This window comes from Leucoraja erinacea, chromosome 1 (assembly GCF_028641065.1).
Source record: "Leucoraja erinacea ecotype New England chromosome 1, Leri_hhj_1, whole genome shotgun sequence".
NCBI lineage: Eukaryota > Metazoa > Chordata > Chondrichthyes > Rajiformes > Rajidae > Leucoraja > Leucoraja erinaceus.
The window spans coordinates 94788481-94815745 of NC_073377.1; the positions used below are offsets into that span (position 1 = coordinate 94788481).

The 27265-nt window shown below is 44.3% G+C and overlaps 1 protein-coding gene across 1 annotated transcript in view; it reads right to left on the reverse strand.

The window, feature by feature from the left end:
* The window catches only part of LOC129699470 (stearoyl-CoA desaturase 5-like), a 67459-nt gene that overhangs the window by 26505 nt on the left and 13689 nt on the right, over positions 1–27265 (reverse strand). The window contains exon 2 of the mRNA XM_055639294.1: positions 18246–18376. Within this exon, the coding sequence (XP_055495269.1) occupies positions 18246–18376 (131 nt within the window). The remainder of the gene's footprint in view (positions 1–18245; positions 18377–27265) is intronic.

Consider the following 27265-nt stretch of genomic DNA (forward strand, 5'->3'; position numbering starts at 1 on the left):
ACCTTCGGCCTTCAAGAAGCAGGTACATTTTCGTGTCTTATTTTTGGGAAAATAAAGTGTCTTCATTGCCAGGAAATACGGTATTTAAAAACATATAGCTCAAATAAATTTACTTACCACATTATTTGTACACGAACTACATTCTTCTCTCTTTGTTTCTTAAGATAATGGCAATCCATGTTTGAAAAACTCGCCAAGGAACCTGCACTGCGCATGCGCAGTACGCAGTCCCCGGAGCAAAGGCAGAATTTCAGCTGCCTTCAGCTTCCCTTGTCGTGAAGGCTTGAAGCAGCGTCGATGGCACGTCAGCCGCACATACTTTTGCGTGTTACGAGTACTGCGGATGAAAGGCACAGGAGAATTATGCCTACCTAAGAGATCGATCTCTTAGGTAGGCATAATTCTCCCGTGCCTTTACTATTTATATTTAATAAATATCATTTTATAATTTTTGTCAGTGTAGGCAGTGCCTACTTTGCCTCGTCGGACGACACGTGCCTGCCTCTTACATATACGTTTTGATAATGATCTAGGGAAATATCTTCATCAATACCAGGCGAAAAATACAGTAACATAAAGATAAGTACAGTAAAGATCCTGTAACGGTCGTTGTGCTTGGTGTCCATTGTCACAACGACTATTATCGGGGTCGGTAGGTCCGTAAGTTAAACCACGGAGGCTCCACACCTCTAATGCTTTTCAAACACCCAACGAGGCGTCCTATGGTAGTAGCGATCTTTGGGTGAGTTAATTTTTTTTTCTTATTTTCCAATTTAATATATCGAAAACATCGTGGTGTCAAAAACGCAATGACCGTTTACAACATATTTTCCAACTTTTTTAAATCAATAAAAAAAAATGTTTTTGGAAATAAATCGGTCATCAAAACTAAGAAACTGAGCCAGTCTTCAATTTAGCAGCACACTGTCTCTTGTTTACCTGTCATACCAACCAAGTCGCTAACTTCATTCCTTCGTGTCAACTTCGGGAAGCTCCACAACGACCATTACGGAGACATTTTATTTACAAAAAAAAAAATCAGCCCAAATCAAAAGATCTGATGAATCATCGGCCATTGATATAGCTCAAATCCATAAGGTTACGTACCGTTTAGATTGCATTGGTGAAAACGGTTCTCGCTAATAATGTCACGTTCGTTTTCTGGGACACCAAACTTTTTAAGTGTCCACCACAACATACGTTTGTGTAACGCGCGTTGCGGTGTCCACTCAGATGGATGCAGTATTCTACTAAATGATCAGGTGAATGAAGTGGAAATTTTATGGTTCCCGTGGTATTCATAAACAGAAAGGAATAAGAAATACGTGTACTTACTGTGCCAACCAGGTCACTGGTGGACACCACGCGACAACCATTACACACAATGTATTTATGTATTCTGACGCCATTTCCAGAAACTTACCATCAACATGCTATCTTTTCTTATATTTGTTGTTGATACTGTTAGTCATGAACCCAATAAAGTGGTTGTCAACTTTTTTGAAGGAATTTGAAATTTGACCCCATTTGTCACATTTTTGTGTGCAATATTGTAAAAAGACACATACAGATACAAGTATGAGTAAACACTAAAACAGAAACATGGCTCCCATTTGATGAGAAGTTATAACGAGAAACAAGGAAACAGCAGAGACAAATACATTTTTACCTAACCTTCACAGTAAATGTTAAAAAAACATTCTGAAAACACTGTAGAAGCAGTGGTTTAATGACAATGAGGACCAAAGATCTTATAGCGGAGCAAGATGGGTTACTCTCACGCAAACGTGTAGTACGCTCACGGGCGGATTCATGGGTGATTATATGACTCATTTTAGCAACCAGCCACCGCCATCTTGTTCCGCCATCTTGCTTCCGGCCAAAGATTGGATCTTTGTTTCCGCAGCAGGGAGAAGGAATTCGTGGCCCGGGGAGAGGGAGTGGAAGTGAGCGGCCCTGGGCAGCGAGGAGAGGGAGTGTGCGACCAGGGGAGAGGAAGAGGGAGTGTGGGGCCAGGGGAGAGGGAGAGCGCGGCCCAGGGCAGCGAGGAGAGGGAGTGTGGGGCCTGGGGCAGCGGGAGAGGGGGTGTGGGGCCCGGGGCAGCGGGAGAGGAAGTGTGGGGCCGGGGAGAGGGGGGCATAGAGGGAGTGGGGTCCCTGGGCAGCGGGAGACATTGTAGTGAGGGGGCCAGGCGCGGAGGGGGAGAGGAAGTGTGGGGCCGGGGGGGGGGGAGTGTGTGCGGCCCGGGGGATAGGAGGGAGTGTGCGGCCCGGGGCAGCGTGTGTGAAGTTGTAGGGCAGGGGAGGTTAGTACAATGTTTAAGGCTTATTTACAATTGTTTTTTCTTATTTACATGTCCCTTGTTCTAGTCTGAAATAAAGTTCCATTATAATTGTGTGTGTTATATGATTATATACATTTATATAATTTTCATGTATGTGTGTTTATAAACATTTTATTCTTTAACAAGAATTAACAGAATTATGAACTAACAGAATTATGAATCTAACCCTATATCACACACAAAAACTTCCCCCGCAATGTCAATTACCCTGCGAGTCGGGTCGGTTCCGGTTACTACAAAATCAACTCAAACACTGCTTGTGAGCCATTTAAAAATAAATGATTTAAAAAACATTAAAAAAGACAATTACCAGAGTCAAATTTTATTCTTGACAAGAAGTATGAACTGACAGATTTATGAATCTAACCCTATATCACACACACAAACTGTTGCCCCGCAACATTGATTACACTGCGAGTCGGGTCGGGTCAGGTAGGTTCAGGTTACTAAAATGGGCGGGGAAAAATGCCCAGGATCCCCTCCATAGCGTACTACACGTCAGCCCATTGCATTTCGCAGGAGTAGCCTATCTTGCTCCGCTATAAGATCTTTGATGAGGACCTTAAAGCTTAGCAAAGATATCTCATGGATACAATGGACAACAATCTAGGGTTTAACAGACATGGTGAGTGACTGTGAAAGCAGATAATTGGTTTTGATCTTGCTCAATTTTCTAGCCCCCAAGGGCAAGCGGGGAGCGTTGTCTGAGTGAAATTCACACAGTGCAAATTCAAGGTGATAGACACACACCACGATGAACAGGAAGGTCGGCGCTGTAATTAAGATGGCTAAAGCACAGTGTGCGGTAAGTCCTTTAAAAGAGGGGGGGGAGAAGGGAGGAGAAGGAGTGGAGACAACTTTTAAGAAGCCAGAGATACGCAGCTGTGAAGCTCGGCGGACATTACATTGCTGGTCGGTTATCCTTGGTTCTGAAAACTACTGCTTACATTTTTTTCCAATGAGCCAATGAAATTCACCGGTCAGCACCGGCAACAACCTACAAGAACCTTCAACCTCCTGGCAACCTGCTAGGACCTCCTGGCGACCCACCTACGGCACAAAAATTCTCGCTACTCTCCATGGCAGTTTCATTCTGGTCGCCGCTAATTTTTCAACATGCGCCGACCATAATGAGGCCACGACTAGTTCCCAGAATGCAGGAACTCCTCACGACCATGAAAGCGACTCCTCGGCAACCAACCGCGAACATGTGGCGACTGCATAGTCTCCTACAGTCGCCAAGTGGGACAGGCCCATGAAGCACTCAATTGCATTTACTACTCAAAAGAAAACAGCCACTGGTAAATTGATATTGGCTACAATAGTCTGAACTGGGAGATGTATCACACTTTCAGCAATTTGTGTTGTAAAACATACACTTTAACACCCACAGTTTGCTTTTGCCTAATTTTCAGTGTGGGTTTATTTAGTTAGTTAGTTATTAACAGGCAACATTAAGCCAATATATCCCACTTAATTAATTCAAATTTATCCCATGTGAAGTTGGATGCAATGTTGTAGTACTTATGTACCGGATTAGAAAGCCAAAGGTTTCAAGCTTAAATCTAACATAGCTAAATTGTAAAAGTTAAACTTGGCAACAATTTTATCGTTTCTTAAGTTCTGATGAAAGATCATCATTGTTGAACCGTATTGAGACAACTCCTCGCCAACCGTGAATGCATTCGTACAATGATCAATATCAGTGTCAGATCAGAGCTTCTGACCTCCTTCCCGCCTCTCGTTCGGTGTCCGCCCTCACTCACGTGCTTAGTCCCCGCCGTACCTCGCTCAGACACAACCATGTGTTCCGTGACTCAATAAACCCGTGTTTTCATACATCGTGGTAGTTCTTGCTCTGAGCATACTTTTTACTGTCTTACAGAATTAATGCAAGTTACAAATAATTTATGTCTTCAGGTGTTGTCCGAAATTGTGAAACTTTTGCACTGTAATGTACTTGTACTTCACTGTACACTAATAAAAGAAGATAGACACAAAAAGCTGGAGTATCGCAGCGGGACGGGCAGCATCTCTGGAGAGAAGGAATGGGTGACATTTCGGGTCGAGACTCTTCTTCAGACTGGTTAGGTATTAGGGAAACGAGAGATATAGATGGTGATGTAGAGAGATAAAGAACAATTAATGAAAGATATGCAAAAATATTATGATGATAAAGGAAACAGGCCATTGTTAGCTGTTTGTTAGCTGAAAACAAAAGCTAGTGTGACTTGGGTGGGGGAGGGATGGAGAGAGAGAGAATGCCGGGACTACCTGAAGTTAGAGAAATCAATATTCATACCACTGGGCTGTAGGCTGCCCAAGCGAAATATGAGATGCAGTTCGTCCAATTTGCATTTAGCCTCACTCTGACAATGGAGAAGACCTAGGACAGCAAGGTCTATGTGGGCATGGGAAAGAGAATTAAAGTGTTTAGCAACCAGGAGATCAGATAGGTTCAGGTGGACTGAGCGGAGGTGTTCAGTAAAACCATCACCCAGTCTGCGTTTGGTCCACATCTTAAACAACGGATACAGTAGATGAGGTTGGAGGAGGTGCACATGAACCTCTGCCTAACCTGAAAGGACTGTCAGGGTCCCTGGACAGAGTCGAGGGAGGAGGTATAGGGACAGGTGTTGCATCTTCGGCAGTTGCAGGAGAAGGTACCTGGGGAGGAGGTGGGAAGGGATGAGTTAACCAAGGAGTTACAGAGGGATCAGTCTCTGCAGAAGGTGGAAAGGGGTGGAGATGGGAAAATGTGGCGAGTTGGATCACGTTGGAGGTGACGGAAAATTCGGAGGATTATGTGTTGCATGGGACGGTTGATGGGTTGGAAGGTAAGGACTAGGGATACTCTGACAATAAATAAATTGTTTTTCTCTTACAAATACTGCATGGCCCACTGAGTAGTTGAGACATCTTCTGTTTTTCTTTCAAATTTATAGACGTGTGGTTTTACGCTTTCTGATAGAACTGTTGCTTACAAATGCCTTTCAGGAGAAGGATCCTGCCAAGTCCATTCAGTTTAACATACAACAGTGACTTGGCAAACCATTCAGATATAAATCAACTGTAGCAACATTTGGACAGCAAGTTGGCGCAGATGATAGAGCTGCTGCCTCACAGCGCTAGACCCTGGTTCTGTCCTGATCTTGGGAGCTGTCGATGTGGAGTTTGCACATTCTCCCTGTGAACATGTGGATTTCCTCTGGGGGGGGGGGGGGGGGGGGTGTAGATTAATTGACCTCTGTGAATTGCCCCTAATGTGTAGTGGATATAAAATTGGGACAAGGTCATAAGTAGGAGCAGAATTAGGCCACTCGGACCATCAAGTCTATTCCGCCATTCCATCATGGCTGATCTATCTCACCCTCCTAACCCCATTCTCCTGCCTTCTCCCCATAACTCCCGACACCAATACAAATCAACCCATAGGACCATAGAACTGGAGTGAATGGGTGATCGATGATCGCCGTGAAGCCATCTTGCTTCAGGCCAATCCTTGTACAAAAGTTGTTTGTTCAGGAAATTCATTGTTCTGTTTCGGTACATATATCAAGTCAACACTCTCAACTCTCTTTACTCCAAATGTAGGAAGAGTCTTCAGGATAGCACTGAGAACAGAGTAGATTCATCAGGAACGCAGAGACAGTTTAAATTGCAGGAGTGCACTATCTTTCCAATTACCACTTTGTGGCAATGTTTGTGGGTTCATCATTGGCTTCTGATATACCCCAAGGACTGGAGTGGAGGTAAAAGCCTCCATCTCAACTGATCACCCAAGAAAATTAGAATAGCAACCTTTCATTTTAAGTGGTTACATGGACTCCTTAATGAATCTGTGGCTGGAGTCATAACTGGTTGCGACTGGTAGAAACAAATGAAAACGTAGTCAGAAACTTAGGACGATTTTGCAAAGGAACTAATACTGTGCAATGCACGGTTTAATTATAGATTGCTCAGTACATTGATTACAATGTCCAGACCAAGCTACATCCAGGCCCCCTCTGGATTTTATGGTGACTAGGCTATCGTGCTTCTAGCCAACATTTTGAATAAGTTGCTTGATCAGCAATTTTATGGTGACTAGGCTATCGTGCTTCTAGCCAATATTTTGAATAAGTTGCTTGATCAGCAATTTGTGCTTCCTTTTATCCAAGTGATTGCAATGCAGCAATGCCAACATCAGTGCTTGGTTCCGAATTTAAACTCTCTTCAGCTCCAGGAAAGGCATTTTTAAACTTATTGTCTCTTCAAACAGTGGCAACTACTTTTGAGAAACAAAGATCGACTGAGATCCCAAAGCAAAATCAAATTTGGTTCTAATGTATATTTTCTTGAACTCACTTGTTTATTTGAGCAAATTAACTTTAGTTTCCCACTTAAACAGATGGTGGTTACCACTTCAGTGTAATGGAAAGATTCAATGCAAAGGAATTCTGCATTGGAGGAACAAACCTCATTCCGACTTCTCTCTTGCGAGATGTACAGGAGGATAGTCATACAGTGTAAAAACAGGCTCTTCAGCCCAACTTGCCCACACCAACCAACATGTCCCAGCCACAAAGTAAGCACCTGCCTCAACTACCTCCTCTAGCAGAGGGAAAGATTCAATGCAAAGGGAATTCTGCATTGGAGGAACAAACCTCATTCCGACTTCTCTCTTGCGAGATGTACAGGAGGATAGTCATACAGTGTAAAAACAGGCTCTTCAGCCCAACTTGCCCACACCAACCAACATGTCCCAGCCACACTAGTCGCACCTGCCTGCGTTTAGCCCATATCCCTCTAAAACTGTCCTATCCACGTATCTGTCCAAATGTTTCTTAAACATTGTGATAGCACCTGCCTCAACTACCTCCTCTAGCAGATCAGTCCATACACCCACCACCCTCTGAAAAACGTAACCCTTCAGGTTCCTATAAAATCTTTCACCCCTTACCTTAAACCTATGTCCTTTTGTTCTCAATTCTCTTACTCTGGGCAGACTGTGCACCTCCCTCACCTATTCCTTGGGCCTTCAAAAGAATTGGTTTCACGAACCTTTGTGGCTGGTAGCCATCCTACTATTCAAACTGCTTACTCATAATTGACTCTTGTGACTTAGAATGAGAACAACTGGTGTGTGCCAATTTATGACTTGCCCGTTCTTTATCGTAAAATATCAGCTGGTGATCTAATTGGAATGTTCAAACCCATTACAATCAATTATATCAGCAATTTTTTATCCTAACCAACTACAGTTGGTGATACATTACAAATAATTTTTTTTTTTTAAATTGCTTGGCAAAGTTGACAATGATCCCAATTTTTTGATCACCTGAAGGTTCTGCTCCAAGTCACATACCATTCTCTTGGAAATGTTTTACTGGTTCCAAATCTAAAAACAGGCATTTATTGGGAGAACCACAGTGATTCAAGCGGACTACCTTTTTCAAGTGCAATGGCCAGATCTTGAAATCAGATTTGCAACAGAGCATGTTATCCCAGGAACACACTATAGCCTTCTATTGTAGCCAGTGCTCAAAGAGTTTAGGCACCTCGTCTTAGCAGGATAATCAGAGCAGTTTTTAAAGATATGGTCTCCTTTCATTGATTCATTACAAATATAGTATGGTGCAACACAACTCTGGAATTAAACCGATTCACGAACAGGGTGATGGGTGTGGTGAGAAATGAAGCAGGTACATCAACACGTAAGGGTCCCTTTTTTCTTTTTCTTTATTATTTTTGTTTTTTGTCTTCTTATTCTTCTATAAGCTTTTACTCGTTCACTCCTGGACTGCACTATCTGGTAGTCTAGGGGTTTAAACATCACTATTTCCTTCACTTTCTCAGTTTCTCGCTCTTTCTCTCTTTCTTGTTAAATTTTAAATAGAAGATGTACATTAAATGTATTTTGTCATATGCCGTGTTTTATACTACTGTACACTGCTTCTAATAAAAATACAAATAAGAAACGAGTTTAGGCATTTGGTTTTTCAATAATACTTCAAACAATTAGGAAATTTAAAATATTGGGATGAAATTTTGAACTACTTTAGTAAGTGTTATTGGTGGTTCATTAAATTTCACTCTACAATCTTTCACACAAATTGTTCATTTCAGACATTCTCTTTACATTATTAGAATTTCACTGATTATGGGAGACAATGAATTGCCTCTTGTTTTTTCATTAAAACAGCAAAGTTATATTAAGTGCATTACACTTCAGGGATGAACCAAGCACAATTCTATTACCAAGACATACAGAGAAATAACAGCATATCATGTAGACTTCCTGGGACCAAAACTGATTACATTGCCTTAAAGAAGTTAATGGTATTGTGCTCAAACTGCAATATGTTTGTTTTTTTCAGCCAGTATCTGGCAGTTTTTCATTTTGAAGAATTAATCACTTTTGCTGCACAATGTAAATCTCTAGTTTGGGCTCCGTCCTCATGTTAAAGCACTAAACAGTGCCAAAAGGGAAAGACAAGAGACGGCAAATGCTGCAATCTGGAGCAAATGATCCAAACTGCTGGAAGAACTCAGCAGTATCTGCGAAGGCAGAGGGATAGTCCATATTTTGAATTGCACCAGAATTTCAATTGCATAAGTGTTGAATTGCCCCACAATAAATTCAACTGCAAGACTTTCCGAATTCTGCTCTTTCAGATGCCAGAACCACGGAATGTCACCCACGTATTCAAGTGACCTCAGCTTAGTTTCTTTCTTACAAGAAGGGTTGTTGCTTTAGAGCAATTAAGAGATCTGGAAAAAATACAGAATTCCTCACTCAGGTTTGGGCCCTCTCCTTGCTTCCTCCTGCTGAAATGTCTTGGTGATGGAATAAATAGTATTTGCTTATGTATAGATGTGATCATTTCAATGTGCAATTACATACAACTTCACCCCAGCATAAATTTCTTCCAAATGCAACTACTGTCTGCTGAAGCACCCCCAAAAGGTCAACTCAGAACCTGGTGCTCAGGTAACCCCACAGCTACTGTGAAAAGTTAGGGGTGTTGTGTGATTGTTAGTTACTAGTACTAGTACTAGTAGTTAGTTACTAGTCCGAGGTCCAGAACGCTCTGGAGCAGGTTTTCATCAAAGATCTCTCTGTACTTTGCTCTGTTCATCATTCCCTCGATCCTGACTAGTCTCCCAGTTCCTGCAGCTGAAAAACATCCCCACAGCATGATGCTGCCATCACCATGCTTCACCGTAGGTATGGTATTGGCCAGGTGATGAACGGTGCCTGGTTTCCTCCAGACATGACGCTTGGCTTTCAGGCCAAAGAGTTCAATCTTGGTTTCATCAGACCAGAGAATCTTATTTCTCATGGTCTGAGAGTCCTTTAGGTGCCTTTTGGCAAACTCCAAGCGGGCTGTCATGTGCCTTTTACTGAGGAGCGGCTTCTGCCTGGCCACTCTACCATAAAGGCCAGATTGGTGGAGTGCTGCAGATATAGTTCTTCTATGCAGATATATGTCCTTCTGGAAGGTTCTCCCATCACCGCAGAGGAACTCTGGAGCTCTTTCAGAGTGACTATCGGGTCCTTGGTCATCTCTCTGACTAAGGCCCTTCTTCTCCCGATTGCTCAGTTTGGCTTGGCGGCCAGCTCTATAAAGAGTTCTGGTGGTTCCAAAGTTCTTCAATTTAAGAATGACGGAGCCATTGTGCTCTTTGGCACCTGCAATGCTGCAGAAATTATTTTATACCCTCCCCCAGATCTGTGTCTTGACGTAATCCTGTCTCGGAGGTCTATGGACAATTCCTTCGTCTTCATGGCTTGGTTTTTGCTCTGACATGCACCGTCAACTGTGGGACCATATATAGACAGGTGTGTGCCTTTCCAAATCATGTCCAATCAATTTAATTTACCACTGGTGGACTCCAATCAAGTTGTAGAAACATCTCAAGGATAATCAATGGAAACAGGATGAACCTCAGCTCAATTTTGAGTGTCCTGGCAAAGGGTCTGAATACTTATGTAAATGTGATATTTCAGTTATGTCTTTTTATTTACTTTGCAAAAATTTCTAAACACCTGTTTTCACCTCTTCATTCTGGGGTATTGTGTGTAGATTGATGATAAAACAATGAATTTAATCAATTTTTAAATAATGCTGTAACGTAACAAAATGTGGAAAAAGTGAAGGGGTCTGAATAATTTCTGAATGCACCTCTCATTTCGCTCATTTCCCTTATCATTAACTAGTCTGAATAAGGGTCACCACCTGAAATGTCACCCATTCTTTCTCTCCAAAGATGCTGCCTGTCCTGCTAAGTTACACCAGCTTTTTGTGTCTATCTTAAGCTCACAAACTGACTGTGATAGGGACGTAAAGGGTAATATAGAACCCGCATCCAAGCGTTAAATCTGTCGTTTTCCAAACGAGGACGAAATTTATTGTAAATTTCAAGATTTTTTACAAACTTTCATGTGGTCAGTCAGAATTTTGCCAAATCTTACTGCAGTCTACTGCTGGAAAAAAATTCCCGACTTACCCGATGCCCCGAGTACCTACGGCTGGCATTACGAGCCGCTACTATATATCTACGGACACCTACGGACTCGCTACGGACATTCTCCAAGTTTGAATCAAGGGGAAAACTCGGGGGAATTCGTGAGTAACTCGGGAAAGTGGGACAGGCCCATTAGGCGTTCTTGGTGCTCTTGATCCATTTAGAGTAATTAGATTACAGGATAGTATAAAGTAGCAGAGAAAAAAAAGTTCAGTGCTATATTTTGCCATGAGATCTGGAAGGTTCCCCTAAACTATTGTGATAATATTTTTTTTTAGAAATTGCTACTGTAAATTGCAAATCTTAATGCTTTTATCTCATGCAGTAACTTTTAATGCGGCATTTTATCAATTGCAATGTAATTGATTTTTATTTTTGAAAAGCTGGCCTTTAAAAGCACAGGTATCACAGCAAGAATCGTCTCACTGCCCCTTCAAGCCTGCTCCACCTTCAGCAAGGTCATGGCCGAACTGAACTTTGCCTCAATGTTATTTTCCCCATCTCTCACCCCAGTTCCCCGACTCCTTATAAATGCAAGTCTCCGCCTTGAATATATTCAATAATTTCACCTCTTGGGTAAAGACTTCCAAAGCACCTCAAGGAAGAAAATCCTCAAGTCTTAAGTGGGTGATCCGAATTCTGAAATAACTACCCCTACCAGTCTCACTAGGGGAAAATATCCTCTTGGAATCTCGCTTTTCAAATGGTCACTGCTCATTCTTCCACACTCGCTTGAGCATAGGCCTAACCTGCTCAACCTTACAAAACAACTCATCACAGGATCATCCTACTGAAACTTCTCTGTAATGCTTACAATGTAAACATATTCTTCCTTAAAATAACAAAACTGTATGCAGCACTCGAGGTGTGGTCTCACCTGTGCGTTGTGAAGTTGCATCGCAGCCTCTCTATTTTCATCCATATCGCCTCTTGCAATAAAACGGTCTGTATTCTATTCACTTCCTAAATCTGCGTGCTGACTTGCTGCGTTTCATGAAAGGATCCAATTATAATTTTTGCACCACTGCTTTCTGTGTCCTCATTCTGATTAAGAATTTGCCTTTTTATTCTTCCTGGCAGAGTGGAGAACCTTCCATATCCTACCCTTATCTATCAATTTATTGTTCACTCAATCTTTATATAACTTCCTGCAGAGTTAAACAACCCTGGCTAACTCAACTATTTTTGTATCATTAGCAAAAATGGTCATAGTATATATGGTACTTTATCCAAATCATTTACATCCATTCCAAATAATTCCAGCAATGGCTCCTCTAACAACTGTTTGTCAATAAGGAAGCAACGCACTTATCCCAACTCTTTTCTGTTTGTCAGGCAATAGACAATGCCAATATATTATTGCAAATCCTAGTGCTTTTATCTTATGCAGTGACTTTTAATGCGGCATCTCATCAAATGCCTTCTGGAAATTCAAATACACCCCAACTGCTGGCTCAGTTTTGTCCTTGTTTGTTTCATCCTCAAGGATTTCTAGCAACCTCTTCCTTCTTTCTCACTGGAATATACCTTTGCTGAAATCTCAGAATTTTGTTTGCATGTCCATCACCATTGAACTATCAAATTATCCTTTATTTTCCCAGACCACTTCAACCAACCCTGTCCTCGTAGCATTTTAATTGGCTTTAAGTTTAGGTCATTAGTTTCGGACCAGAGTTTCCCAAACTGAATTCAAACTTCTAGAATACTGGTTGCTCTTTCCCCAGGAAATCATTCATTAATACTGGCTCAGATCTGAAAATGCTGCTCCTTGATTAGTTCCAATGTATTCTGAATACACATTTATGATTTCATCATCAACATTACTCTTGCCCACTTAATTTGTCCAATCTATGATTATTAAAATCACTTATGATTATACAAGCACCTTTCTTACAAACCACCAGGATTTCTTCAGATATTTTAGCAACATGATATTTCCTCCAGTGACATCTCACCCTTACTTCTCATCTCTACTCAAACGATTCCAGATCTGGAGCTTTGAACTAACATCATTCCTCACCAACAAAGCCAACCCACCTCTTTTTTCTTTCCGCTTATCTTTTAAAAATGTCAAACATACCCAAATATTCGGATGTTGTGGATAAAATCTTGACCTTTTGCATCTGCCCCTGAAAGTATTTTGAATTCCCATGACAAAAAGTGAGGAATCAGCCAAATGGAAGCCTGACCCAAATTCTGTTTGTAAATTATAAGACACAAAGGAGCAGCTTTGAAAAGTAATATTTAGAATGCAAAACATTTCATAAAGCTTTTTTGTAACCAATGTACCAAGGTTCCTGGGTGTTAAATATGAAAAGGCTTAATATTGTGTATTACTGGATTAATAGAATGGAGTCTACATGTTCTCCATGTGACCACATGAGTTTTCTTCGAATGTTTCAGTTTTCTCCCACATCCCGCCAATGTGCGGTCAAAAGGAATAGTAGATGCTGGGTTGCAACCTGTTTTCCCTTTCCTTCCTTCTTTCCTTTCCTACCATCTTCCTCGTGCACCACTTGAACTTGCACCGATTTCTCGCCCTCCCCCTCTCCTTTCACCATTATTTCTTCCCCTGCTTCACAATTCACAGCCCTTTATCTCACACCATGTCTTTTCATCTCCGGCCTCTGTTCAACCATAAACGCCCTCAACTGTATCCATCTTTCTCTCACCAGGCTTTGTTCTGCCCCTTCTCTTTTCCAGCTTTGTTTTCCTCCAACCAAAGTCTGAAGAATGATCCCAACCCAAAACATCACCTTTTCATGTTCTTGAGATGCTGCCCGACAGGCAATGTGCATGTGAGTGGTAGAATCTGGAGGGATTAATGTAGGATTACTGTAAATGGGTGATTGATGTTTTGGCACAGACGTGATGGGCCGAAGGGCCATTTCTGTGCCATCTCTCTCGACTCTGGAAGGTAAATCCTTGGCATTTCAGAGAGTTTTAAAAGAGGTGACTGTAGAGATAATGGATGCTCTAGTTATCATCTTCCAAGGTTTGGTAGATTCTGTGATTGTCCATGTGGATTACAACGTGGCCTCACTATTTAAGACAGAAGGGAGAAAGAAACATACACAAGTAACTGCAGACCTGTTGACTCAACATCAGTGACAGAGACATATAATGAAATAGGGTAAAGCAGAATAATATAAATATTAGAACTGAGCAGGGCTAATAGATTTATGAAAGGAATCTTAATTGTGACTAATCTATTGACATTCTTAAGTGCCTGTCCTACTTTCACGACCTTTTTCATGGTGGCCCGATGACAAGTGTGCATGACAACTGACAATTTTATCTCCTCCCACTCCACACACACGCACCTTACTATAACAATCCTGGGGAAGACTTGAGAGACAGTGAAAGAAGGCGAAAAATGATGTAAATTAAAATATTTGTGCTGAGGCCTAACATCGTGGAGCTCAAGTTCAAGTGAGTTTATTGTCATGTGTCCCTGTATAGGACAATTAAATTCTTGCTTTGCTTCAGCACAACAGAACATAGTAGGCATTTACTGCAAAACAGATAAGTGTGTCCATATACCATGATATAAATATACACACACATGAATAAATAAACTGATAAAGTGCAAATAACAGAAAATGAGTTATTAATAATCAGAGTTTTGTCCGAGCCAGGTTTAATAGCCTGATGGCTGTGGGGAAGTAGCTATTCCTGAACCTGGTTGTTGCAGTCTTCAGGTTCCTGTACCTTCTACCTGAAGGTAGCAGGGAGATGAGTGTGTGGCCAGGATGGTGTGGGTCTTTGACGATACTGCCAGCCTTTTTGAGGCAGCGACTGCGATAAATCCCCTCGATGGAAGGAAGGTCAGAGCCAATGATGGCGGTCTCCAACTGAAATCGACCTTGAGGGCTACAGTCGCAGAGCTGTGGACTTACCATCATGGAGCTGATTGACTTCGGAGGCAGTGGTGGCGTCGCGGCTGCTACTCGACTTCGGAGGCTTCGGCCGTGGGCCCTGTGGACGGTAACATTGGGAGCTCGTAGGTCCCTGGTTGGTGACCGACTTTCAGGAGCTCCAGCAACAACAGCAGCTTCTTCTGCCCCGAATTGAGGGGCTTGAATTGGCCCGTTTGCGGTGCCTTTCATCGCCCGGCGCGGCTTAAAATCGGCCGCGGGATCTACCATCGCCCGGCAGGGGCTTCAACATGGAGAGCCTCGATTGCCTCAACGCAGCAGTTTGACTGCGTGACCGCGGGAGAAACAGGGAAGAGTTAACATGGGGGGTGGGGGAAATTGTCCCCCACCTCTCAAAACATGGGGGGGGGGACACGTCGTACCCCCCCACCCCCCAGATTCAGTGGCCTTGCACCCTTCTTGAAGTGGTAGGAAACTGAACCTGAATTTGGTGGCCTTGCACCCTGCTTGAAGTGGTATGAAACTGCACTTAAATTTTGTGGCCTTGCACCCTGCTCGAATAGGTAAGAAACTGCACTTGAATTTGGTGGCCCTGCACTCTGCTTGACATGGAATTTCAAGGAATAGCCGCAAGTCAACTGCCAATCCACCAGCCGTGAGTGAGCTGCCAGCACATCAGGCTTGAGGGACTGAGCTGCCACCCCAAGAATCCATTTGGCCCACAATTTCCATACTAGCCCTCTGGAGACCAGTAGTCCCTGCAGCCAACAACACCCATACCAGCGCTCCAGAAAGTTCCCCCCACTGGCCACCAATATTGGAATTGGTGGAGAGGTGGAATATTGCGTCGGGGGACCAGCCCTCCCGTGTAAACATGGGACCCAACGGATCCCACTTAGTCTAGTATATATATATATATATATTCTATGGTATATGGACCTGTTCTGAATTTATGCCTACAATATTCTGTTGTACTGCAGAGCAAGAATTTCATTGTCCTATCTGGGACACATGATAATACTCTCTTGATTCTTGAAATGCAAATCATAAATAGATCATAATTGCATAAATCATAAAACCAGATAGCCAAACAAAAATGCTTAAAAGTGATTAGATAATTACTCAAAAAGACTTAACAATTGATTATTTATCCATCCAGCAAAATTCAGCATGGCCATTGTAGCATCAAATATTTAAAAAATAAATAATTTGTGCGATAGGATTGTTCCTACCAAGGACAATATTGATTGCCCATCCTTATATGCTGCACATTTTGCACACTGGAAGTCCTGCACTTCAGTTAAATGTTATATGCTCTCTCTGCCCCCTTTGCTGTATCTGTAAGTCCAAGTTGCTACCCGGATATATTAGCGTATGTGAGCTGGAAGAGGCACAACATGCACTTTTCCAACCCATGTTGTGGCTGCAGCGTGAGTGAATTCAGTGATGTATTCCGTTGCAAAGCGATGACATCCAAAACACAAGTGACCATTGGACATAGGAGCAGAATAAGGCTATTCGGCCCATCATGTCCAATCAATCATTCAATCATGGCTGGTCTATTTTTTCCATTCAACCCCATTCTCCGACCTTCTCCTTGTAACCCTTGACACTTTTCCTAATCTAAAACCTATTAGTCTCCATCTTAAAAATACTCAATGTCTTGGCCGCCACAGCCAAATGTGGCAATGAATTGTACAGATTCAGTACCCTCTGGTTAAAGAAATTCCCCCTCATCTCCATTTTGAACACATTTCCTTTTATTCTGAGCCTGTGCCTTCTGGTTCTAGACTGGTTCATTACTGGAAACCTCCTTTCCATGTCCACTCCATCTAGACCTTTCAGGTCCGGTAGGTGGCCAGTCTGAAGAAGGATTTCAACCCGAAACACCACCCATTCCTTCTCTCCAGAGATGCTGCGTCCGCTGAGTTGCTCCAGCATTTAGGTGCCCCGTTGAGTTCAGTCTGAAGCTTTCGCCAAAGACCTGCGGTGGGAAAGTGTTAGTGCGTAGTTCCATTTTGTCCAGATGCTCCAGCTATCTCCTCCCTCATTGGCTCCTTTACTCATTTCAGGAGAAAGCCATTTAGTGGCAAATTATCTCCCAGACACACATTCTCTCAAAAATGCCCATCAGTTCCCACCAGATTCTCCTACCACCCACCTATACTAGCTGTAATTTAGAGTATCCAACTAATCGACTGTTTCACTGATTCTCTTAGCCCGAAAGACAGATACATCACACCACCCCCTCCTGTAGTACATCTTGGTCAGTGAGTTTATCAAATTGTTAGTGAAGGACCCAGCAGAAATAATTGGATTTTTTAAAAAGAGGTCCCCATGCAAATTCAAGGCTCTTAGACCAGTACATTAATGAAATTTCAACACAAGCCCTGGTTGCCAGTGGACGAGTCTGACCAATATTGCAGTTAGTGCATGGCCAACATGGAAGGATTGCAAGTAACCTGCCCCCCTCGTTCGGGACATTTCGTGAGTGTGAACACATTGTTTTGCTTTGGTTTCATTTCTATTTTTAGAACAATTTCCCAAGAAAGGAGATTTTGTTTCAGAGAAAAAACTCAAATACTTTTTGGCAATTATTTTTCAACTTTCTATTAACATAGCAATCAAAGCAAGAGACAGAATGGCCAAAACTGGCATTGTGAACTAGCTTCCTTCAGAAAAACAGCGAGTTTAAAATTCTGGGCAAAATATTCAGCTGGTAAGTAAATTACTAAGTGACAGAATGTAGGAAGAAAGGTCTGAAGTTTCCTTCTTACAACCACCTTTTAAACCAGAATTTCAAGCATGATCCTACCCAAAACACCCTGATTATATTCACGTTGTGATCCAAAGTATGGGTTCAAAATATTCACACTTCATAAAGTTTACTTCAGTGTCAACAAACAAACCACTAGAAGACATTTCACACCGCAGCACAGTTTACTTCAGCACCTGTCTCTTTTACGTTTTATCATTTCAATTCTTCAACTAAAGTGTGCTATAAACAGTCTGTAATGAACTGTCATGTTATGCAACTTGAATCCCACTCACTGCACTAATTGTGACTCACTAGCTATTAAGTCTGGCATCTTGCAGAATATAAACTGACATTTTGCTGCATCTCTTACGAGCAGCTGATCATATCCCATCATGATCAGCATGTTAATATGAAACCGATTCATTGTTTACAGAATTCAGTCACATCCTGGATAGGTTTTTACCTTTCAGCTGCACAGCACAAAACCTCTCTTCAGTTAAAGTAAACCTTAATTTGATCCGATAAAATACAAATGACTGAATGAAATAGGTGACAGAATGTTTGTGTACAGCATTAATGTTTAAACTCAATGATGTTTTATGCAAGTCAAGCTCAATTAAAATGCAAAGTATATTTCATTTGAAATCAATTTTTAGAAATCGTAAGTTCTGCATAACAAATATGCAAATACATCCAGTCGAATGAGTAAGATGGAAGTACTAGCACCGGCACATTTTACAGCAATAAAAATCACCTGAAAAGCCATGGAGTTGGCAGCAGCCAGGAACACCCGTAATGGCAGCTTTGCCTTGTAAGACCGATGGCTCCACAAACGGTGTGCACCAGCCGTCACTCCGAGAGCAGTTATCAGAAAACATACGTAAGCTGTGGGGCAGAAAAGCGGAATTAATATCATGGCATTTGGTTACACCTTGATTCATGACAGAGCTGTTGCAACGTTTAGTAAAACAATCCCAGCTGTTTAGTTTACTTGATTGTCGCGTGTGTGAGGTACAGTGAAAAGCTTTTTGTTGCGTGCTATCCACTCAGTGGAAAGACTGTACATGTGCAAGTGATTTCCATCCATTCTCTGTCGTTTATCCCTCTTTCTCACCTTTACTTCAACACCAGTATTAAGCAAACAGAAGTATTGCTGACCCCAGGGGACAATTGCCATATTATGTTGCAAATACATAAGATTGGACAGTGTATGCAATATAAAACAAGAGACTAGAGTATTTTCCTTAGATAGCCAAAGTCTCTGCTGATTCATTGAAGGTGACAACAAAATTAATCATTAACATCTGTCTTCTTTAAGAGGTGACTCCAAAATAAGAAAAGCATTTTGTGGGTTGTAGTTGTGTTGTGGGCTGCACAGTGGCGCAGCGCTAGAGTTGCTGCCTTACAACACCAGAGACCATGTTCAATCCTGACTACAGGTGCTCTCTGTACAGAGTTTGCATGTTCTCCGTGACCGCGTGGGTTTGCCTCGGGGTGCTCCGGTTTCCTCCTATGTTCCAAAGATGTGCAGGTTTGTAGGTTAATTGGCTTCTGTAGATTGCCCCTACTGTGCTGGTTAGAACTAGTGATCGATGGTCGGCGCGGACTCAGTAGGCCGAAGGGCCTGCTTCCACGTTATATAGGTATGTTACAAAACCTACCTGAATCGTGGCTGAGTATCTGCCCCACCCCTTGTGTGTGATTTTGGAGCTGTTTGGAGGGGGCGGGTTTAAAACCCGATTTTTACTAGGCTGTTCCAATCGCAGATGTTCAGCCTAGTAAATCATTAACGGAGAATCGCTGCAAGACCCGGTCCCAAAAGCTATTATTAGTTTTATAGGCCTCGAATAGTAGATATAATAAATTTTAAAACTCTCGTTCAGTTCGCAAGCTTTCGCAGCCCCAGGGTTTTATAAAGCAAACAATTAAAGGTATGTACCTTATTTTTACATTAAATGGGGCATGTATATAACCCTATAATTATAATTATCTATAACGAATAGCTCATTTTGGGCTTTTTATATCCCGCAGTATTTTTCTCGGCATTTGAGGGCACTAATCTAGCGCGCTGTCAACATTCTAAACCTGCGCGTTCACAGAAACCCACTAGAAAACCAATTTAAATGGGCATTTATTTACAGCAATTGAACACTAAATTCCTTCCATTTGGCCTATAAATTAATGTAAATTAGATATAAAAATCATGTTATATTGTGAATTATTTGTGAATAATCTTTGGACACTTAGGCTATTTAAAAATGTTAATCTTTCCTTAAGAAATGTGCTTTTGACTATCCAAGATCACAGCTTTTTTGTAATACCCATTGAAAATCAATAGGGAACAAGATGCTAATTTCCGAGTATGAAAATGGTCATAACTTTTTTAATACTTGAGATATGAAAGTGAATTAGGTGTCAAATTAAACTTATTGTTATGCTTTATCTGATGGGATAAATTGCAGACTTGATTTTTTAAATCTCAAAATTTTGTAACATTGCTACGTTATATCTCTAAAAACTAAAAGGAATACATAACACATAGCACCCAAATACAGCCTGTGAAATGTTTCCTTTATTTTCGATTCACCTCTTAAATAGAGACGTTGACGATTAATTTTACATCACCGGCATTGAACCAGCAGAGACTTTGGCTATCCGAGAAAAATACTCAAATGTACCAATACCTGGCTCAAAAGTCCACATCTTCTAAGCAGCAGTCACGTATGCCATCCTGTACACTCGAGACAAGAACTCTGACAGCAGCCACTTCAAAGCAGCAAGAGCCATCACCAATGCCGTCCACACAGATTTTCACTCAGACCAACGGCCGTAGTCACAATTACATTTAAGCTGGGGAAGACATGATATTTGCATGTCTGAAACTAAACTAGTTTTGGCACAGCAAGAGATTACCCTGTTAAGCCCCTGTCCCACTTACGCGATTTTTTCGGCAACTACAGGCGACTAGGCTGTCGCCACATGGTCCCGGGGTGGCGCCAGTACGGTCGTGAGTGGTCTCCTCGAGTCGCCTAAAGAGTTGTAGCGTCTTTCTGGTCCCCGCTGGATTTTGAAATGTTCAAACCTTTTCGGCGACTGTGGGCTTGACGTAGCTTGACATAGCTTATCTTCTCCTGCCGTGGGTGCTGTCGTAGTTTGTCACCAGGATGATGCAGGTTGTCGCCAGGTGACGTTGGTTGTCGCCGGATGCAGACTTCGGTGAATTCCATTGGTGATTACCTACGTCAACAGGTGACAGGTACCGGCGACTGAATTGTCTTCAGTTGTCGCCGACAGGGTCATTACTTGTCGCGGGTGGACGTAGGTTGACCGGTTGTCGCCTGTGTGGTCGTAGGTGGACGTCCTAATTGGTCGCAGGTTGTCAGTAGCTTGGCGTCGACTAGGTGGTAGGTTGTCGTAGACATTGCAGTGGGGGGGGGGGTCAGTCGCTGCTTTTTTTCTGCTACGGCTGTTACAGTCACCGGCAGCCGCCGAAAAAAAAAAATCCCTTTAAACAAGATTTAAAGATGTCTTCATATCCCGTTATCCAAAGGGATACTGGCACGGATACTCTGTATACTTAGTAACTTTGTCAGCGTTCGTATAGTGGTGGAGACTATTTGCATACCTTGGGCATGAAAGCAAAGAATTTCACTGCGACTTGTCACATGTGGCAATAAAGTATTCGTTAAGGAGCCTCGGCGGCGGCAAAAGGATCCTCGGTGGCGGAAATGAGTGCCATGGCGATGGTGGGGCCACGCGATAGACCCGCGATCAATGAACGTGAGGGGAAGACAATGGGGACCCCGCGTGGGGGGGGAACCACCATGAGGGACGGTGGGAGAACAAAGGGGGACCCGGTGTGGGGGAGCACTCTAGGTTTAGAATCATCTGCCCAGGGAATAAGTCTTTGTTTGTTCGCTTGTTTGCTTGTTTGTTCCATTAAGGTGCTGTGCACACGACAGCCAGCCAACAGTTGCTTATCTTTTTCTAGTTTTTTTCTCACTTTTAATTTCAAGTTTTCGTGTACCTTGTTGTGTGTTGTGACCGTTGGCAGACCAATTTCCCTCCGAGGACGAAAAAGGTTTTATCGTATTGTATCGTATTCATTCATCTAACCGTGGCATAGCCACTGAGTCCCCTTACTGACTCAATCCCCTGCAGAAACCCACAAAACTGGCGCCTGATCAATGCGGCCATCCCAAGTCATCAAATAGCCTGAGCTGAACAACCTGGTGTAATGCTCCAGGTGTTAGTGTGAAAAGCACACCTCAAATATTAAGCGTGTCTGCTGTTTGCCATGGCGTGTGATAATGCATGTCGTTCGTCTTTAGATTTTAAAACATTTGCATTCCCTTTTACCCCAACCAATTTAAACTAAATTTCTTCCACTTACTTATGATATATTCCGTTTCGATCACAGCACTGGTGGTTTGTGACCCCGCCTTTGACGTTTTAGGTAGGAATCAGGAACTGATTTTGTCATTCACCTTTAACAATTCGATCCCGTGAATTATTGACGGGCGCTGAGACCTCATTTGAAAAAGGCTTGGTCGTCCGTGATTGTGGGTTCAGGGAGGGAGGAAGGCGCGAGGGGGGGGTTGGGAGGAAACAAGACCGTGTCGTAGATACTTTGTAAAACCTGCCAATATGTGTATCAACCAGTGACACACTTCACTCCAAAAACAGTCCATTAGTGCCCTTAAAAGCTCGAAATTCTTTACCTGCTCTTAATCGGTCACCCCAACAAAGGGCGAGCTACATATGCCCTCCATAATGTTTGGCGCGCAAAGGCCATCATTTCGCTAGTTAACTATCTGCCTCTGTGGTACGCACAACAATTGGAGATTCTGTAATAGAAAACACCCTCACCATGCCTGGTTTTCACAGTGCACATGTCAGATTTCATTTGGAACAGGTGCCCTATTTAGTTATACAGGCTGTTAGTTTCACAATGTAGAATCTTAGCAGCGCTGTGGTTTATTACATTGGTCCCCCCATTTCAGTTGGCCACCCATAAGACGTTTGGCCACCAGAGCACACATGGCTTCACAGGTGTATGTAATTGCTCAGGTGTGGATTTAAATGCCTCCTTCATGCAGGGATAAGAGAAAATCTCAGCACCCTTAGTCTTTCCTCCAGTCTTAGTCCATCACCTTTGGACAAAACTGTATTGCTGTTTATCAACATCCCTGAGGACCACAAAGTTGTGCCAATGAAAGTCAAAAAAAGTCATTATGGAGACTGAGAAACAAGAATTAACTAACTATTAGGAGACATCAGTTCAAACCTCCTTCGCTTACCAACTATCAGCTGTTTGAACATTTCATGCAAGTATGAAAATAAATGGTGAGCTTAATAATGCAAAGGGACAGGCAGGCCAAGGAAGATCTCCCACAGCTGATGACAGAAGAATTCTCTCTATAATAAAGAAAAATCCCCAAACACCTGTCTGACAGATCAGAAACACGCTTCAAGAGTCAGGTGTGGATTTGTCAATGACCACTGTCCGCAGAAGACTTCATGAACAGAAATACAGAGGCTACACTACAAGATGCAAACCACTGGTTAGCCCCGAAAATAGGATGACCAGGTTACAGTTTGCCAAGAAGTACTTAAAAGAGCAACCACAGTTCTGGAAAAAGGTCTTGTGGACAGATGAGACGTAGATTAACTTATATCAGAGTGATGGCAGAGCAAAGTATGGAGGAGAGAAGGAACTTCCCAAGATCCAAAGCATACTACCTCATCTGTGAAACACGGTGCTGGGGGGGAGTGTTATGGCATGGGCATGTATGGCTGCTGAAAAAAGTAATGGTCACTTATCTTCATTTTTTTGTGGAGTGATACAACGGCTGATGGTCGTAGCAAAATTCTGAGGAGGAGGAAGAAGGAGGCGGAGGAGGGGGAAAAAAGGAGGGGGGAGGGGGACAGAGGGAGGGGGAAGGAGGCCGAGGGGAGGGGGAAGAGGCGGGAGGTGGAGGGGGAGGCGGGAAGGTGAGGGAAGAGAGGGGGGGGGGGGGGGGGGGGGGAGAGGGGGAGATGGGAGGATGGGAGAGGGAGGGGGAAGGGAGGGATGAAGGGTGAGGAGAGGGAGGAGACGGAGGATGAGAGGGACGGAGAGAGGGGGAGGGGGGGTTGGTGAGAGGGGAGTTGGAAGAGTGGAGAGGGGGGAAAGGAGGGAAGGTTATGGGTTGAGGGGAGGAGGGTTTTTTTTTTGGAAGTGGGGAGGAGGAGTTGGAGAGCAGGAGGGGGAAGAGTGAGGGGAGGGGGGGATGAGCGGGAGGGGGAGAGGGAGGGATTGGAGCGAGGGGAGCGGAGGAGGGAAGGAAGAGTTTAGGAGGAAAAGGGGGAGGAGGGAGAGGGTGGGGAGAGGGAACAGGGAGGAAATAGAGGGAGGAGAGAGAGAGGGAGGAGAAGAGAGAGGGGAGGGGGCGAGAAGGGCGAGAGGGGGAGGGCGGAGAGAGGAGGGGGGGTATAGAGGAGAAAAGAGGGGAGAGGTAAGGGGAGGACACAGAGGGGAGGGAGGGGGAAGAGGGGGGGATAGAAAGGAAGAGAGGGGGCAGAGAGTGGGGGACCGAGAAAGGGGGGTAAGGGCAACAGGGGAGGGGGAGCAAGAGGTGAGGGGGGGAACATTCAGGAGGAGGGGGCGGTGAAGGAACAAGTGGGGGACAGTCAGGATCCAGTAAGGGGGAGAGGGGGAGAGAGAGGGAGGAGGGGAGGGAGGGAGAACAGGGGGAAAGAGATTGGGAGGGGGTGGCGGTGGAAGAGGGAGGGAGGGAGCGGGGAAGAGAGAGGGGGAGGGGGAGGGAGGAGAGGAGGGGAAGAGAGGGAGAGAGGGAGGGGGGGGACGAGAGGGAGAAGAGGGAGAAGGGGCAAGTGCGAGGGAGAAGATGGGAGAGAGGGAGGTGGGGAGAGGGGACGGGGAGGGGGGAAAGAGAGGGTGAGGGGAGGGGAGGGGGGGTGGGCCCGAAAAAAGAGGGGGAGGACGAGAGGTCAGTAGGGGGAAAGAAGGGAGGAGTAGCGAGTGGGGGAGGGGAGTGGGAGGGGGACGAGAGGGGGGAGAGGGAGGGGGTAGGAGAGAGAGGGAGAGGGGTAGTCGAGAGGGAGGGAGGGAGGGGAGAAGAGAGGGAGGGGGAAGATGGGGAGAGGGAAGGAAGAAGAGAGGGAGAAGGGGGAAGGGGAGAGAGAGAGAGGGAGGGGCAAGGGAGGGGGAGGGGGTAGAGAGGGAGGGGGAGAGATGGAGGGGGGAAAAGAGATGAGAGGAGGGGAAGAGAGGGGGGTAGAGAGGGAGGGGGTAGAGAGGGAGGGGGAAGAGAGGGAGGGGGAAGAGAGGGAGGGGGAAGAGAGGGAGGGAGTAGCGAGGGAGGGGGCAGAGAGGGGGTATCAGAGAGGGAGGGGGGAAGAGAGGGAGACAGGGGGAAGGGAGAGAGGGAGAGGGAAGGGAGGGAGGGGGGTAGAGAGGGAGGTTCAGGGAGGGAGGGGGTAGAGACGGCAGGGGGTAGGGGTTAAAAGAGGGAGGGGTAGGCTTAGTGAGGGAGGGGGTAGGGGCGTGAGGGAGGGGAGGGAGTAGAGAGGGATAGTAGAGGGAGGGGTGTAGAGAAGGAGAGGGACAGAGAGGGATGGGGTAGAGAGAGAGGGTATAGAGGGAGAGGGAGTGGGGGTAGAGAGGGGGGGGGTGGGCGTGGTAACTACCCTCCCTACCCCCTGTCTCCCTACTCAATTCCCTCATCCTCCTCCCCTCACTCTCATTTCCTACCCCAGCACCTACCCAGGTCGAAAAGCAGCGTCAGGGCCTGGAAGTCGACCTGGTTCTCGTTCTCGGGCCAGCCCTGGCTGTAGACTGCAGCTATCAGCTTGGCCGCCGCCTGGGCTCCAGTCCAGGCCCCAACTTCATCTCCGGGCTCGTCCTTGGTTTCAGTTGCGGTTTCTTTCTCGGCCCCGGTCACAGCCCCCCATCCCAAACCCCGGCCCTCACTCCAGGTCCAGCACCAGCCTCAGCTCCAGCCCACGGCACCACCCTCCCCACCAGTCGTCAGGAGCCGCCGCCACTCCTTGTTCACCGCGCGTGCTGGAGTGTCCTCTCTCCCGGAGTGTCCCATTCTGCCTTGCGAGTGCATTGTGATGTCACTCAGATTTATTTTCCCCCAAAGTGAGTGAGTTTGGGCTGTGTTTAAAATTTCAAGGATCAATAACTTTGGAAATATAGGTGGAAATGCGACGGGAAGATGTTTATATCGCCACCTCGGGGAAAATGTGAGCAGGATGTGTGAAAATGGGAAGGCTGTTGCCTAGCATTGACACACACATGCATGCACGACTTTTAGTTATTACTAGAGACCAAGTGGGACCCATTGGGTCCCTGTCACACGGGCGGCCTGGTCCCCCAACGCAACCAGTTCCCCAACGCAATATTCCACCACTCACCCATAGTCGACAACTGCGCAGGGGCTGCTCATTTCGCCTTATTCTGTCATTTTTAAACTTAAACTAGCTAGCAGAACTCAGTGTGCTGTGACTTTAAAAAAAAATGCATTTGCACTTGCTGGGGCTAGCAGGACTCGGTGTACTTGGATAGCAACAATGTTGCTACAATCCCATTGTGACGTCACAGCTGTAAGCACAGGGAATAAGCAGTTTTCCCCCCCGGAGTTTTTTGTGATTTTTGAACATTTTGATTAATAAATGGAGAAATAAGACATGAATTTTTCAGGTAAGATGATTTTGGACTCCACGGGATAAATCTCTATCGGAACATGTAAACATTTTACCGTTAGCGCGTCATTTTTTCAAAACCTAATTAGTTAATATTCATTTTGGAGTAAAGAATTGTTGCAATTCCGTTGACCCCACAAAATTTTGTATTCCTAAGTATTACGGAATTTTATTGTTAAGTTCTTAAATCTGGGCATAGATTCAGTCAGCATTAGTCCACTGAGTCATGGTCATACAATTATCTAGCATAGGAACAGGCCCTTCAGCCCAACTCATCCATGCTAACCAAGCTAGTCCCACTTAACTGCTACTTGGCGATATCCCTCTGGGTTGTCTCCCCTGCCCAGATGACGAGTCTGCTGCTACTTATCTTGTCTACAATTTCATAAACCTCTCAAGGTCACCCCTCAGCCTCCTTTGCTCCATGGACAAAAAGTGCCTATCCAAACGTCCTGCTTCTGCACTCGGACCCTCACTCATGACAGAGATCTTTGAAATTGCTGAACAACAAGAATGTGCATTTATGTTGCAATAAAGTAAAGTACATATTACTACTTTTAAACGTTGAACAATTCATTTCCTCTATGCAGAGTACATTAGGATAGGTGACTTAATTTTGTATTTGCTGTGTACTTGCTTAAGCCAGCCACAGAGGGTTGTGAACACATAGTCCCTGTACAGAAAACTCCATTGCATTTGCAGTATGTACACATATCGTGCCCTCCATAATATTTGGGACAAAGACCTGTCATTATTTATTTGCCTCTGTACTCAATTTCAGATTTGTAATAGAAATTAGTTATCCCAGGATAACCAAATTTGTGGTTCAACTTATGTACCAGTCCTATCCTTTTCCATATGTGGTGATTCCCATCCTCCAAGAAGGGTCTGAAGAAGGGTCTCAACCCAAAACATCATCCATGCCTGTCCCGCTGAGTATCTCCCATCCTCCAGTATGTTTCGGGGATGTGGGCAACTCAAGTATCCGAGAAATACCACCAAAATTGCCTTTGCAACCCCTCCAAATCCAATAGCGGGAAAGACGAAATAGTGTCAGCGCCC